Below are 14,580 nucleotides of genomic sequence, written 5' to 3'. Positions count from 1 at the left end.
AAAAGAAGTTCAAGGTATCCCTTGTTCTTTCAGGGAGCTTAAAACACCTGAAGCTGAGCCCAGAACAGAATGCTTTTATAATAAGTGTCTCCCCCACACCAGGAAGAGAGCTCTCTAAAATCTTGGAAGGTCTTACTAGCTCACTCAAATCCAATTTATATTGATTTAGACTTAATATGACTTGGGAGGAAGTCACTGAGTCTCACTCTACCCAAGTAAGTAAGTAAACAAATGCCAGGGAGGAGGGGGTCACCCTTAGTCCAGCCCCGTTAGAGTCTACAGAAGGCCACTCTGAGACTCAGGCCCAGCCAGATGGCCAGGGAGCCACTGATCAGAGGCCCATGACAAGCCTCCTGCTCTCTACTCCTCAAGAAGTAGACAGATTTGCAAGTCCTATCTTCATTCCTCTGCCCTTTCCTTGTGTGCATGCTTGGTCCCATTTTTTGCGCTCCGTGGACTGTAACCCACCAGGCTCCTTTGTCCATGAGATCTTCCAGGCAAGAATACTGGAGTGGGTTGCCATTTCCTCCTCCAGCGGATCTTCCTGACCCAGGGATTGAACCCACATCTCCTGCATCTAATGCTTTCCCTGCATTGGCAGGTGGATTCTTTACCAGGGAGCCACCTGGGAAGTCCTGAAGAGCAGCAAAAGTGCCGGGCCTGGGGCAGTGGGAGGCTGTGCTCCAGACCCAATCCACTTGGGACTGCAGCTTGACAAAGATTAAGAAACAGAATCCAGTAGCAGTAACAAAAGGCAACCATCAATTTGGGATAGAATAGGAAAATAATCTGCTTGATTTCTTACTAGAATAAGAAGGGAAGAATGATTGGGAGAAGGGGAAAAGAAGGAAGAAAGGGAAGAGAAAAAAGAAGACTGAAAATGCTTTTCCCTGATAATGATTTGGACTATTTTCGCTTGATTCTACAGGGTAGTAATTGTAGCCATCTTAAAGGACATAATATTAGGACAGTTTCCCTTCCTTGTTCCCGAGGCTGAATCTGCCACAAGGCTGAGGCTGGCCCTTCCTGGATTAGCCTGGCAAAGCAATAACCCATACCCATGAGAATGAGACTGTCCACAGTCCCAGGCATCACTGTGTGTGCTCAGGTCCCCCAAACAGGGCCCACATGTGTTGAGGATGGCAGTGGGGTGTGTGCTGCTGCGGACTGAAGGTTGTGCCCTCGACAGCCAGGAGAAGCAGCTCGGCCCTGTGGGGGCCTAAGGATGGTCACCCAGCTCCCTGAATGAAATGGTGACGGTCATGATGGCTGCACCAGAGATTAGAAACCCAAGTCTGTGGTCCCCGCAAGGGCAGGGGAGAAGGCCAGGGGCTTTTGTGGCTTTGCTTTCTTTACCAAAATTGTGGTTACATGTGATTCTTGAGCTCTGTGAATGCAAACCGGAGCCTGGTGGACAATTAGGCCGGACATGAGTGCAGAAAGCCAAAGCGGGACAGAAACCCAGACAATAGTGCCGAAGGCCCGGGTAGGGTGGGGGGTGGGGAGCGGATATGATAGCAAGGAAGGAGTTTCAATGTGAATGAATACTAATTAGTGACATGGATATTAATGATGACAGTAATTAACAGGGGAAAGGAAGGGCTGTCATTGTCCCAGGGTGAGTAATCAATCTTGGCAGGTGATAAATAATGGTTCAGCAAGCTCAGCAGAAAGATAATCCTCCTGCCCGGGGGAGAGCTGTTGCTGATGCTGAAAACCTCTCCGTTTCTAGGCAACCCACAAAAAAAAAAAAGGACTATTTTTCTTTTGAGGGAAAAACAGGTTAGAGTCTCCCCCCACCCCACCCCCAACTTGGGATTACAGTTCTTATTTGATTTCTGCTTTGTTCTTCCTTTCCGAGGACAAATGTTGAACTTGTATAATTTGGAGGAAGTGGACACACACACACACATACTCACCCTTTCTCTCAAAGAACATGAATGAATAGGAGTGTTTTCAATCCAAAGTTTAGCTCATAGATGCCATCCAGGAGCAAGAGTCGGGCAATGCTTAGAAGTCCTGCTTTTGAGGTTGAAATGTGGGGGACTTGAAGGGCTGTATCAGTGGAGGCTGGTCCTGGGCGGGTAGGGTGGTACACAAAGAACCAGACAGTCTACTCTGCAAGATTCCTTCTCCTTCCAGAGAGCAACAAAATGTCTAGCACTCAGGCCTGTACTGATCGCACTTCTCACCCTCAGTCAAATTTCTGAGCAACTTTCCTTTTGGAAAAAGGGAACTAGTTGTTCAACCCCCTCTACTGGTTCTCCAGTGTTTCAGCTGGGAGTCAATGCAAGGAGAGCTGATGGCAGGCCCTCTCCCCCACTGCACAACTCAGACCCATGACAAGACTCAGGTCTGTGGAAACACTGCCCCTTTCAGATTGTTTTCTATCTAACATTTCATCCCGAGGTGATAAAGTACAGACCTTTGAAGATCTGCACTGGTTTAAAGCGAGATATGGGAATAACAATGGTAGATTGTCCAGAAGTTCAGAACCTCCCAGAAAATTGGACTCCTCTACCCCGACATGAGGGCTTCCCTTGTGTCTCAGAAGGCTAAGTATCTGCCTGCAATGTGGGAGACCCAGGTTTGATCCCTGGGTCAGGAAGATCCCCTGGAGAAGGAAATGGCAACCCACCCCAGTATTCTTGCCTGGAGAATCCCATGGATAGTGGAGCCTGGTGGGCTGCCATCCATGGGGTCACAAAGAGTGGGACACGACTGAGCAACTTCACTTTCGCTTTCACCCCCACGTGAATTGCACTTTCCTGAGAACGCTGGTCCTAGGTGCTAAAGGGAGGCAAGCAAAAGCAAATATGTTCAGAGAATATTGACCACAGTGGTCAGAAACCCCAAATTATATCATGGGAAGAAACAGCTGAGGAATCCAGGCATGTTTCACCTGGAGCAGGGGAAAGTCTAGGATAGCATTGCTAATACACTAAGTGTACTGTCCATATAAGTGAAGGACTGTCTCACAGAGTGAGAGGTCTGAGTTCTTCTCTCTATCATCAGAGGGCAAAACTAAGACCAAAGAGAGGAGTTCAGAGAAGGGCCAACTTCAGTTCAGAGAAATTGAAGATGACTTACCTGGGACAGGCTTGCCAGGAAGGAATTTGTGAGTTTCCAGGCACTTGGGGGGGGGTTTTGGTTTTTTTTTTTAATGGAAATTAGAACACCTCTTATCCAGGGTATTGTGGATGATGCTTGGCTAGGGTTGGAGTAGATAAGTTTTAAAAGTCCCTTCTGATTCTTAAGATTTATGTTAGTTAAGGTAATACTAGATACTAAAACAGGTAACTCTCAAATGCCTGGGTTTCAACATCACAAGTATATTTTTCAATCAGTTCAGAGCCCCAGATGGGCATCAATCTTCATGTCTGTTCAGGATCCCAGGCTCCTTCCACATTGTGGCTCTACCCTCTCTCCCTTCATCCAGCAGATAGGGATGAAAGGGTGTGGGATGTGGAGGGACAGACAGGAGTTTTTATGGTCCGAGTCTGGAAATGGCATTTCCACCCACATTCTTTTGTCAGAACTCAATCCACACCCAACTGTAGGAAGGTCTGAAAGAGTAATCTAGTTGTTGCCCAGGGGATGGAGGACAGAGGTTTGGATGAACACACAGAAGCTTCTCCCACAGACACAGGGGCTTATTCATTCAGGATAAGCCCAGGCCAGAAGAAATTAGAGGTTTGTTTGTTTGTTTGTTTGTTTTAGGAACCTGTGTGGTCATCTCTGTTGGGCAGGGCTTGTCCGTTGGGGATAGGGAGGTAAAAGAAGTCTCCTCCCTCAGGAAATGTTCTGGAGTGATAAAATGTCTTCTAGCATGTCATCAAAATATGTATTCCCAGGAAGTCCCCTCCCGAAGCTCCCTAGAAACGTGGATACAAGATCATCCTGAGCCATCAGACATGGATTTTTTAAGAAAAAGAATGGGATTGTGACTATGGAAGCATCCTGATGGATGGAAAGAGTTGGTTAGGATGGAAAAGTATCAGTATTACCTAGCTCTCCAGGGGTGTGCTAATTGGACCTAGGGATCTCTCAGGTAACCATGTTTCCTCTGGCACAGAATTAAACATCCATGAGGTCTTCAACTGAAATTGCTTTACTGTTGCAGGTACAGACATTGTACAGTGGCTTATGAAGAACCTTTCCATCGAGGACCCAGGTACTTGACCCTCAACCCTGACTTTACCCGCATGATACTAGTGAACAAGCCATACCCAAATTCCAAACCAGTTTCTCCTACCCTCCTGAGAACTGGGCTTATACAAGTGAATTCCTAGATGTGAACTCACTCCCTTTACAAACAAAATTAATTTATTTCCTCCACTGAGTTTCTGTCTTTAAATTTAAATTACCCTTGGAGGAAATGAGCAACCATTTAGAATGCCAAAGAGCCCGATACAATAACATGGACTCTGGTTAGCCACAGCAATTAAAGATAAGTTGTAGCACTGTCACGGAACAGCCTTCTATAGCCAGCTCTTAAAATTAGATTGCCTGATCCACAATTAAGAGGTTTAATTATTTGCTAAGACTCCTTCTGTTCTCTGCTTCTGCAAGAAGTGAAGGAGTGATTTTTTTCAACTTTAATTGTGCAATGCAATTAGGAAAACCTCACCAGAAAAACAACAGCAAACCCTGGCCAATAAAGCAGTTTTCAAATCTGTGTTCCCACCAGCAAATAAACAATAAAATTTATTTTTACAGCATAATTAGAAAATGGAGGTGGGGGGGCGGTTCCAGGAAAAAATAAAAATTCTAGGTAAGTAAACTTTTCTGAAGTTATTATACACTCCCCATCTTAACTAAGTATTCTTGATGCCTGAAAGTCATATTTACAAACATCCAGTAATGTATTCTGATGTTCTTGGGGATTAGATCTACTTGCCCCAAATTAAATGGCCTTCAATTGCTCTGCTTTTTAAAGATTTTTTTCAAGTGCCCATTCTAGGTGTCTGGCTTCAACTGTGATTCCTTGCTGGGGTCACTATGACAGCTCAAGCATTTCTGTATTTTAATCTGATGCTCTTAATATTAATAGACTATTTTTAAAGTTATTTTTATTTAGTGAGTTTTGGGGTGGTGGAGAGCTGTGCGTGGTCTTTGTTGCTAAGAGGGCTTTTTTTCTCTAGTTGTGGTGTGCAGGCTTCTCATTGTGGTGGCTTCTCTTGTTGCAGCTCCCAGGCTCTACAGCACAGGCTCAATAGTTGTGGAATATAGGCTTAGTTGCTCCTTGTCACATGGGATCTTCCTGGGCCAAGAGTCAAACTCATGTGTCCTGCAATGACAGGCAGACTCTTTGCCACTGAGCCACAAGGGAAGCCCTTAATAGACCATTGACTATGGAAGTGGAAGTGTTAGTCACTCAGTTGTGTCCAACTCTTTGCGACACCATGATCTGTAGCCCACCAGGCTCCTCTGTCCATGGGATTCTCCAGGCATTAATCCTGGAGTGGGTTGCCATTCCCTTCTCCAGGGGATCTTCCTGACCCAGGGATCAAACACAGGTCTCCTGCATTGCAGGCAGATTCTTTACCATTTGAGCCACCAGGGAAGCCCAGTTTATAATTTACATAGAATTCAATTAAACATAGTTGCCAGAAATCTGAGTGCCAGGAAAGCAGGTCATGAACAGAACTGGCACTAGCCTTTCTCTCCCTCATGACTAGTGACCACTCTCAGGTTGAGTGGAAATTCTTAATTCTAGTTAAGTTCTTAAACCACAGGAGCAAACTATAAATGCTAATCCTTTTAAGGGAAAAACCCATATTGACTACCCTAAGTGTTTGCCTTATGCAGCCTGGACTTCCAATTATCTGCTTCTGAAAAACTGGACTGTGTAAGTCTCTACAAGTTTAGTTACATGATGAAGAGTCTCCCTTCTTCATGGTGGGTTTTTTTTTTTCTCTTCCAAGAGTACTGTTTTCTTTGCCCTTCTGGAATAATTATCATATTTCTGACAGGTATTTTATCATTATCTTCAGTGGTAGTAGTAGCAGCAGCAATGGTATATTCTGAGAGCCCTGAACCACCTAGTGGTAGACCATGCTGTAGGAATCCTCTGGTCCTGATGAGCAAAGCTTCTGTGAGAGGTCCTGAATGATACAGGTCTTATCTCTCATGGTTTATTATACTTTGATGCCCTTGGGAGGATGTCAAGGTCTGGAACCCATCTGGGCTTCTGAGAAGTAGTTGAGCAGTAGTCAGGACAATTCACCAGCAGAAATGAGGCCAACCAAGACCCTGGGAAATCAGGTGGCCAAAGTCCGCCCTCCCTCCCTTCTTCCTTCCCATCTGCGGCATCTCTAAGCACAAGCCTTTTGAAGAATGAAGTGAGACTTCTAGCTCCAGATTGGTAACATGAAAGTCCCCTTCTTACTGGGTTTTGTTCTTCCTTCTCTGAAGAAAGAGCAGGTGATGAAATGTCCTTTTTCTGCTGGACTCATGGTTCTTGAAGCATATAGATTTCAGAACCAAACTGGTTATCACTAAGCAAGTAAAATACAATTCCATTCATCCCATTCTACCAGTGATAAATGTATGCACTCCTTCCAAAGAATAGCAGACTCTCAATATGCAAAATGACTGGATCATATACAACCTCTTGAAAATTGTAGCACTATCACTGAACAGCCTTCTAGAGCCAGCTCTGAAAATTACATTGCCTGAATCACAATGAAGAGGTTTAATTACTTGCTAAAACTCCCCAAAAGTTTGCAAATAAAGCCAATACAAGTCACTTTAAAAGCTTCAGAACTTATGAAATTAATAATTCCTAGAGACTCCCTGAGTATGTCAATAATTTCTACAGTCAAAAATTAATTTTATTGATAAGAATACTTTTAGACTTGTAAAAGATTATCATGTGGGCTTCCCAGGTGGCTAGTGGTAAAGAACCCACCTGCCAATGCAGAAGACATAAGAGATACAGGTTCAATCCCTGGGTTGGGAAGATCCCCTGGAGAAGGGCATGACAACCCACTCCAGTATTCTTGCCTGGAGAATCCCATGGACAGAGGAGGCTGATGGGCTACAGTCCATAGGGCTGCAAAGAGTTGGACATGGCTGAAGTGACTTAGCACACACAATCATGTCTGATAGAGCCATCTAAATTTCTTTTTTCTTAGCTCTGCTCAGAGTAAATATAGATTCTTAACTATTTATGTGAATCTACTTATGGCTGGTGCTAAAGTAACAAAACAACAAGTTGTAGCAAAAATATCAATGTTTGTATTAGGTTGGCCTCCCTATGCTACTGCCTTCTCTTCCTCTAATTCCTCTTTATCCATAAGAGAACCGTAATACCCTCCTCATTGCTGGTGGGATTCTCATGTCAGGAAATGCAATGTGAGTCTGAAGACTCTATGGGCTGCATATTCATTGCTGGTGGTGATTTAAAAAAAGAGAGAGAATGAAACTAAAAATATGAATCAGGGCTGCCAGCATTTACCATGCATCAGACACTGCTAAGCACTTTACGCGAAGCGTCTCACTTATTTACAGACTTCCACACCAGAGCTCATGATCCTAACTGGAAGCTAGACTTTTTTTCTGGAAGTCTTGGGGGGTTAAACAATATCAGATGCTCAGAGCTGGGATCCATAGGAGTCTCAGACACGTGTCGCCTTCCCAACCATTGATATCTCCACCCAGCCCAGTGCAGTCATTTCAGAAATTATCAGCCAATCATGCTGTGATCTGGGGGTGATGACAGTTGACTTCCAGTTGCCTTTCTGCTCACCCTACCCCATCCCACTTACACCTCATCTAAGTGGCCCCTGCATTATGACAGTTTTGCAATAACTTCTCTTTCTTCTTCCCTGTCCCTTCAGTTGAAGCAATACACTTGGGAAGCCTTATAGCTGCCCAGGGCTACGTCTTTCCCATCTCAGACCATGTTCTTACCATGAAAGATGATGGCACCTTTTATCGTTTCCAGGTAGGCCTTCAGCTTCTCCTTTTCTTCTCATCATCTGATCTCAGATTAGAACTACCTTAAAAAAAACCGATGGTATTTAAGGAAGCAACTCCTACCTCCCACCAACTCTGGGAAAGAAAACTTGTCTGTGCTATTTTTTGCACACACGCACCCCCCCATACACACATAATAGTAAAATGCCCTCATGGAGAACCTAGCATTCACTGGTTGCTTTACACATATCTCATTTATTCTAAAGAACAAACTTTGGGGGGATAAAGATCACCCATTTTACAGTTGCAAAAACTGAGGTACCTGGAGAATTAATGGGACATTTAGTCAATCCAGGGGACAACCTTGATTGGAACCTAGATCAGCTGGATTGCAAAGTCCTTAATCCTACTGCTATATCATGTTACATATACTTTCTTGGTGTGAAATTTCTATTCACTACCTAGTAACACTTCCCAAACCTTTTCCTCTCCTTTTCTCAAATCCTGTCCTACAGTGAATTTGAGCAGAGCATAAGGGGTTGCATCAAGGCCTAAACCAAAAGGCTTTGGAATGGAGTTCTTCAGACAGGGTCGAAGAATGTCTGAGTTTGCTCAGCTGCCGTAAGGAAATACTAATACCGTAGACAGGGTGGCTTAAACAGCAGAAATGTATTTCTCATAGCTCTTGAGGCTGGAAGTCTAAGATTAAGCCTCAAGCGGGGTTCAGTTTGTGAGAAGAGCTTTCATCCTGACTTTCAGATGATCGGTTCTCACTGTGTCCTAACGTGGTAGAGAGAGAGACACATAGTGACAGAGGTTTTTAGCTCTCTGGTGTTTCCTCTTATAGGGACACTAATCCTGTGTGATCAATACACGTGAACCCCACCCATGTGATCTCATTTAACCTTAATCACTTCCTTCCTCCACATACAGTTACACTGGGGTGAGGGGGTGGTAGGTAGGTTAGGGCTTCATCATAGAAATTCAAGAGGACACCATTCAGTCCATAGCAAAGCAATAAAGGAACTTGGAGCTTGTGCCCCAGGAAACGGTGCTTGTCTGACTCCTGCATTAGACTTCTATTGTTTCAGGATATGAAGTTTTTGCCCTGTAAACTAGGTTTCTCACTTTTGCATCTATTTGGCTGACCTGAGATTTTATTTCTCAACACTTAGATTAAAATGTGACTGGCCTCAGCTATGCTAAGAACAGGAAAGAGTCAGGGTGCAGTGTCAACACAAAGGACGTGCAGACAGAGCCTGTCAGGGAGGAATCTTCCGTGGGCCACGGAGGGCTGACCATGGGCCCCTGGCAGGGGAGGGCACGAGTTGGCATCCTCAGTCCTGACTTCTGTGCTCTTTTGCAGGCCCCATACTTCTGGCCTTCAAATTGCTGGGAACCTGAAAACACGGACTATGGTGAGCACTGAAGCCACGACCCACACTTACTGGGAGTGCAGAAGGCACATCTTTGCTGTGTGGGTGACTGTGGTGCACGGGGAGGAGGGTCTTTGCCCTGCTTAGCCCTTTCTCATATAGTTGACTGGTGCTGTTGCACATACTGGTGGAAGGCAGGGCCTACTGAAAGAGGCAGCCCTTGGAGGGGAAGGTGGGAGGGGAAGAAAAGTTTTATCAGGTCTGGCCAACGTGCTCATTCTGTGAAGTCATGGAGAACTGGGCCAGTGGCCATTGACCACTACTTCCTGGGACAGGGTTTCAGGCAGGGCTGGATCAAGGGGGCATGTCCTCCTGGCCATTTCCTTTCTCACAGACTTGTTAAGACTTTTTAATAATTCACTGGTGATTTTGATGGTTGGAAGTTAGAGGGGAAGAGTAACAGGCCATGGAGGGGTATATAAGAGTTACCCTAACAAAGAGTGGGTGAAGCTGGGCCCTGGGTAAGCAGGGAATTACCTCTGTCCAAGCTGGGGTTTATTAGACTCTTGCCCTGTATTCTCCATGAAGACTGTTTAATGTATCTATGTGTCAGTCTTCTAAAGCTATACTATCCCTGTACTTCAGATACAGCTGAGCCTACCACATCCTCGCATCTGTCATGCTGTACTCGGATTGGGTGCCCAGGCAGTTGCCAGCCCCATGAGGGCAGGGCTGGTCCATCTCGTTCACATGTATTATCCAGTGCATAGTGCATCCCTAAGCCATAGTGGGCACTCAGTCAATATTTGCTGATGGTTCTGCTTCTCTGACTGTGTGGATCACAACAAACTGTGGGAAATTCTTCAAGAGGTGGGAGTACCAGACCACCTTACCTGTCTCCTGAGAAACCTGTATGCAAGTCAAGAAGCAACAGTTAGAACTGGACATGAACAACAGACTGGTTCAAAATTGGGAAAGGAGTATGTCAAGGCTGTGCATTGTCACCCTTCTTGTTTAACTTACATGTAGAGTACAGGGCTTTCCTGGTAGATCAGCTGGTAAAGAAACTGCCTGTAGTGCAGGAGATGTGGGTTCAATCCCTGAGTCAGAAAGATCCCCTGGAGAAGGAAATGGTAATCCACTACACTATTCTTGCCTGGAAAATCCCATGGACAGAGGAGCCTGGTAGGCTACATACAGTCCATGGGGTCATAAGAGTCAGACCTGGCTAAACCACTACCACGAGAAATGCCAGGCTAGATAAAGCACAAGCTGGAATCAAGATTGCTGGGAAAAATGTTAATGCTCATATATGCAGCTGACACCACCCTAATGGCAGAAAGCTAAGAGAAACTAAAGAGCCTCTTGTTGAATGTGAAAGAGGAAAGTGAAAAGGCTGGCTTAAAACTCAACATTCACAGAAAAAAGATTATGGCATTCAGTCCCATCACTTCCTGGCAAATAGATGGGGAAACAATGAAAACAATGACAGACTTTATTTTCTTGGGCTCCAAAATCACTGCAGATGGTGACTGCAGCCACGAAATTAGAAGGTGCTTGCTTCTTGGAAGGAAAGCTATGACAAACCTAGACAATGTATTAAAAAGCAGAGACTTCACTTTGCTGACAAAGGTGCATCCAGTCAAAGCTATGGTTTTTCCAGTAGTCATGTATGGATGTGAGAGTTGGACCATAAAGAAAAGAATTGATGCTTTCCAATTGAGGTGTTGGAAAAGACTCTGGAAAGTCCCTTGAACTGAAAAGAGATCAAAGAAGTCAATCCTAAAGGAAATCAACCCTGATGTTCATTAGGAAGGACTGATGCTGAAGCTGAAGCTCCAATACTTTCCCCCACTGATGTGAAGAGCAGATTCATTGGAAAATACCCCGATGCTGGGAAAGGTTGATGGCAAGAGGAGAAGGGGGAGACAGAAGATGAGATGGTTGGATGACATCATCAACTCAATGGACATGAGTTTGAGCAAGCTCCAAGATATAGGGAAGGATAGGGAAGCCCGGCAAGCTGCAGTCCATTGGGTTGCAAAGAGTTGAACACGACTAAGCAACTGAACAACAACAACCACTGGTTCTTTATCAAAGGTGATTAACAGACACTCAGTAGAGGCAGCAGAATTTGAACTCAGATGCTCCTTTCATGGTCTGCCCCTCTACACAGCACCCTCTTCACTGACTCAGCTGCTGGGGCAGCCCACAGCTGCTCTCCTTGGGACCGGGGCATGCAATGAGACCTGTAACTTCTTCTTGGATTCTTTGTGGGATGGTTTTCACAGGAAGGTAGAGCCAGCTGCGGCTGGGTGGTACTCCAGGGAGCCTGTCCTGAAACCTTGTGATAAGCTATGCACTCTGGATCACACTTCTGAGGGAGGGGAAACCAGCAACTGGAAATAGTTCTGAGGATAGAATCCTGGCAAGTCTCTGCCCTACGAGGCTACAGTGGTTCTGTTTCCAAGCCTGGAGCATGGCCCTGATGCAGGGGGCAGGGCTCCATGACTGTCTCATCAGCTATCTGCAGGCATCTCCACGGGTCCCTCTGGAACTGTGCTGTGCCCTAAATGATGTGATAAGCGGGTCCAGCCAGGTTTCCGGCTTGAAATGGGAGCAGCATTTGGCTGCTCATAAAATAAGTGCTTCTGGGGCTGAAATACTGCTCACAAAAGCCCAACTCAGAATTTGAATAATCGTAGCTCAGTTCCATGCAGCAGCCGTGTACCCTTGTGAATGTGAAAACGAATATTTTTCCAGGCAATGGAGAGGGTTGGAAGGATGGTGGGACCAGAAAACCTGGGCCCAAGTAAAATTCAAATACTTGCCTGAATGTAAACCCGCAACCATCAGCCATCTTACCCTGCATACAGCAGGGCACCATTTCCCTTTCTCTACAGATTTTTGTAATTTTAGTTGTGAAGTAAGAACAGGGATAAAAATAACAATTTATATCAGGCTCTCACTGAAGCAAAATTGTTTTGAATTCCTGTACCTCCATTTTGGGAAATCAAGTGGAGAAGTTAAAGTTCAGAATACAAAGTACTCATTGCCTTTTCCTGGTTAATCAGAAAATCAGTATTTACCGAGAGAGAAGTCAGCACAAAGGGCCCGTTGTCAACTGGCTCCACTAGCTGTGTGATCTTGGCAAGTTACTTAACCTCTCTGTGCCTCTGAAATCTCATTTTAAAAGCAGAATAGTAATAGTACTTCTTGTGTTGTCGGTTAGGATTAAATTGTTTCATTAATTAGAAATGTGTGCAAGTTTTGGTATATGGTACATAATAAGGAGTCAATAAAAACCATAGTGGGGGTTAGTATTAGTACTCCCAGGATGATGTTTGATCTTATTTGTTCTGTGGCAGCCCTCTTGCCAGAAAGTATGTGCCACTGGAACTAAGAATTCAGAATAGGTGTGGCTTGGATTGAGGAAGAACCAGAAACTTCCTTTCTTTCAGCATCTACTTTGTGTCAATTGCTCTGTCACAGATTTGAGTGAGTAACAGGCTTGCCCTCCAAGCATCCCAGGCTGAGAGAGAGACCATGATGCGCAAGCAAGAAGAGGATGCTGAGGAATTTGATCCAGCTACTCAAAGATTTTATGTTGCTGAAGCATGATAACAAAGGTGGAATAATTTGGGACGGACAAGTTTATGAAAAGGTCCTTGTAGTTGAGGAGAGACATTTAGAATAGGTTCAGCAGCTTCCCAGAGCCACTATGGGTCTCCAAAAATGGGGAATAACCTGAAAAATTCCCTCACCTATGAAAGGAGGCTAATAACAGAACTCACCTCATAGGTTATTATGAGGATTAAGTAAGTGGACATTTGGAAAGTCCCTAGACCACTGCCTGACATTCAACAAGCTCCATATACGTGGTAGCTGCTAGTGTGGTGATTTCCCTAGGACCTAAAATACTGCTTGGCACATAAGTGAAAGTGTTAGTCGCTCAGTCGTGTCTGACTTTTTGCGACCCTATGGACCGTAGCCTGCCAGGCTCGATCCATGGAATTCTCCAGGAGAGAATACTGGAGTGGGTTGCCATTTCCTTCTCAAGGGGATCTTTCCAACCCAGGGATCAAACCTGTGTTTCCTGCATTGCAGGCGGATTCTTTACTGTCTGAGCTACCAGAGAAGAGGCGCTCACATTTATTTTAATTGGAGTATAACCGCTTGACAATATTGTGTTAGTTTCTGCTGTACAGTGAAGTGAATCAGCTATATGTACACGTGTGTCCTTTCCCTCTTGGGCCTCCCTCCCACCTCACCACCATCCTGCCCCTCTAGGTCGTCTCAGAGCGCCAGGTTCAGCTCCCTGTGCTATATAACAGCCTCCCAGTCACTTATACATGTCACTGCTACTCTCTCAATTCATGCCATCCTCCCTTTCCTCCCTATTTTTCTTCTTGCCCATTCTATGCATTTGTGTCTCTTTACCCACCCTGAAAATAGGTTCATCCATACCACTTTTCTAGATTCCACATATATACATTGAGGCACTCAGATTTTTAAATGGGAGAATGAATGAGTCAGTGAATGAGTACACAGAGCAGTGAATGTCATAGTGGAAAACTAGACCCCAATTCTAATTCCACCTCTACCACTAACTAGTCCATGAGTAAAGCACTTCAGCTCTCTGAGCCTTTATTTTTCCATCTGTTAGTGAGGGGTCCATACTTATTGGTCGGCAAGGTTACTTCCAATGCTAAAATTCCATTGTTCTAAAAAGTAATTAGAAAGTATGGGGGAAATAGAGAAATAAATGATTTGTATGTACCTTAGTTTGGGAGATTGAGGTATATTATGATGTCACTAGTAGAGAGACTAGTAGAGACCAACCTAGACATTATATTAAAAAGCAGAGATATTACTTTGATAACAAAGGTCCATCTAGTCAAAGCTAGAAAGCTGAAGAAATGATGAAGCTGAAGAATTGATGCTTTTGAACTGTGGTGTTGGAAAAGACTCTTGAGAGTCCCTTGGATAGCAAGGAGATCAAACTAGTCAATCCTAAAGGAAATCAGTCCTGAATATTTGTTGGCAGGACTGATGCTGAAGCTGAAACTCCACTAGTATGTCTACCTGATGCAAAGAACTGACTCACTGGGAAAGACCCTGATGCTGGGAAAGATTGAAGGCAGGAGAAAGGGATGACAGAGAATGAGATGGTTGGATGACATCATGGACTCAATGGACATGAGTTTGAGCAAGCTTCAGGAGTTGGTGATGGACAGGGAAGCCTGGCATGCTGCAGTCCATGGGGCTGCAGAGTCAGACA

At 44.7% G+C, this 14,580-nt stretch overlaps 1 protein-coding gene across 5 annotated transcripts in view; it reads left to right on the top strand.

Moving 5' to 3' along the window:
- The window catches only part of RGS6 (regulator of G protein signaling 6), a 617,420-nt gene that overhangs the window by 505,856 nt on the left and 96,984 nt on the right, over positions 1-14,580 (top strand). For all 5 annotated transcript variants that reach the window (XM_040226156.1, XM_040226155.1, XM_040226152.1 and 2 more), the window contains exons 4-6: positions 4,124-4,174; positions 7,845-7,951; positions 9,290-9,341. In XM_040226156.1, coding sequence (XP_040082090.1) covers positions 4,124-4,174; positions 7,845-7,951; positions 9,290-9,341 — 210 coding nt within the window. The remainder of the gene's footprint in view (positions 1-4,123; positions 4,175-7,844; positions 7,952-9,289; positions 9,342-14,580) is intronic.

This window comes from Oryx dammah, unplaced genomic scaffold, assembly GCF_014754425.2.
Source record: "Oryx dammah isolate SB20612 unplaced genomic scaffold, SCBI_Odam_1.1 HiC_scaffold_26, whole genome shotgun sequence".
In the NCBI taxonomy this organism is placed as follows: Eukaryota; Metazoa; Chordata; class Mammalia; order Artiodactyla; family Bovidae; genus Oryx; species Oryx dammah.
Note: the sequence above shows the minus strand (reverse complement) of the source record. Positions and strands in the feature narration are given on the sequence as shown.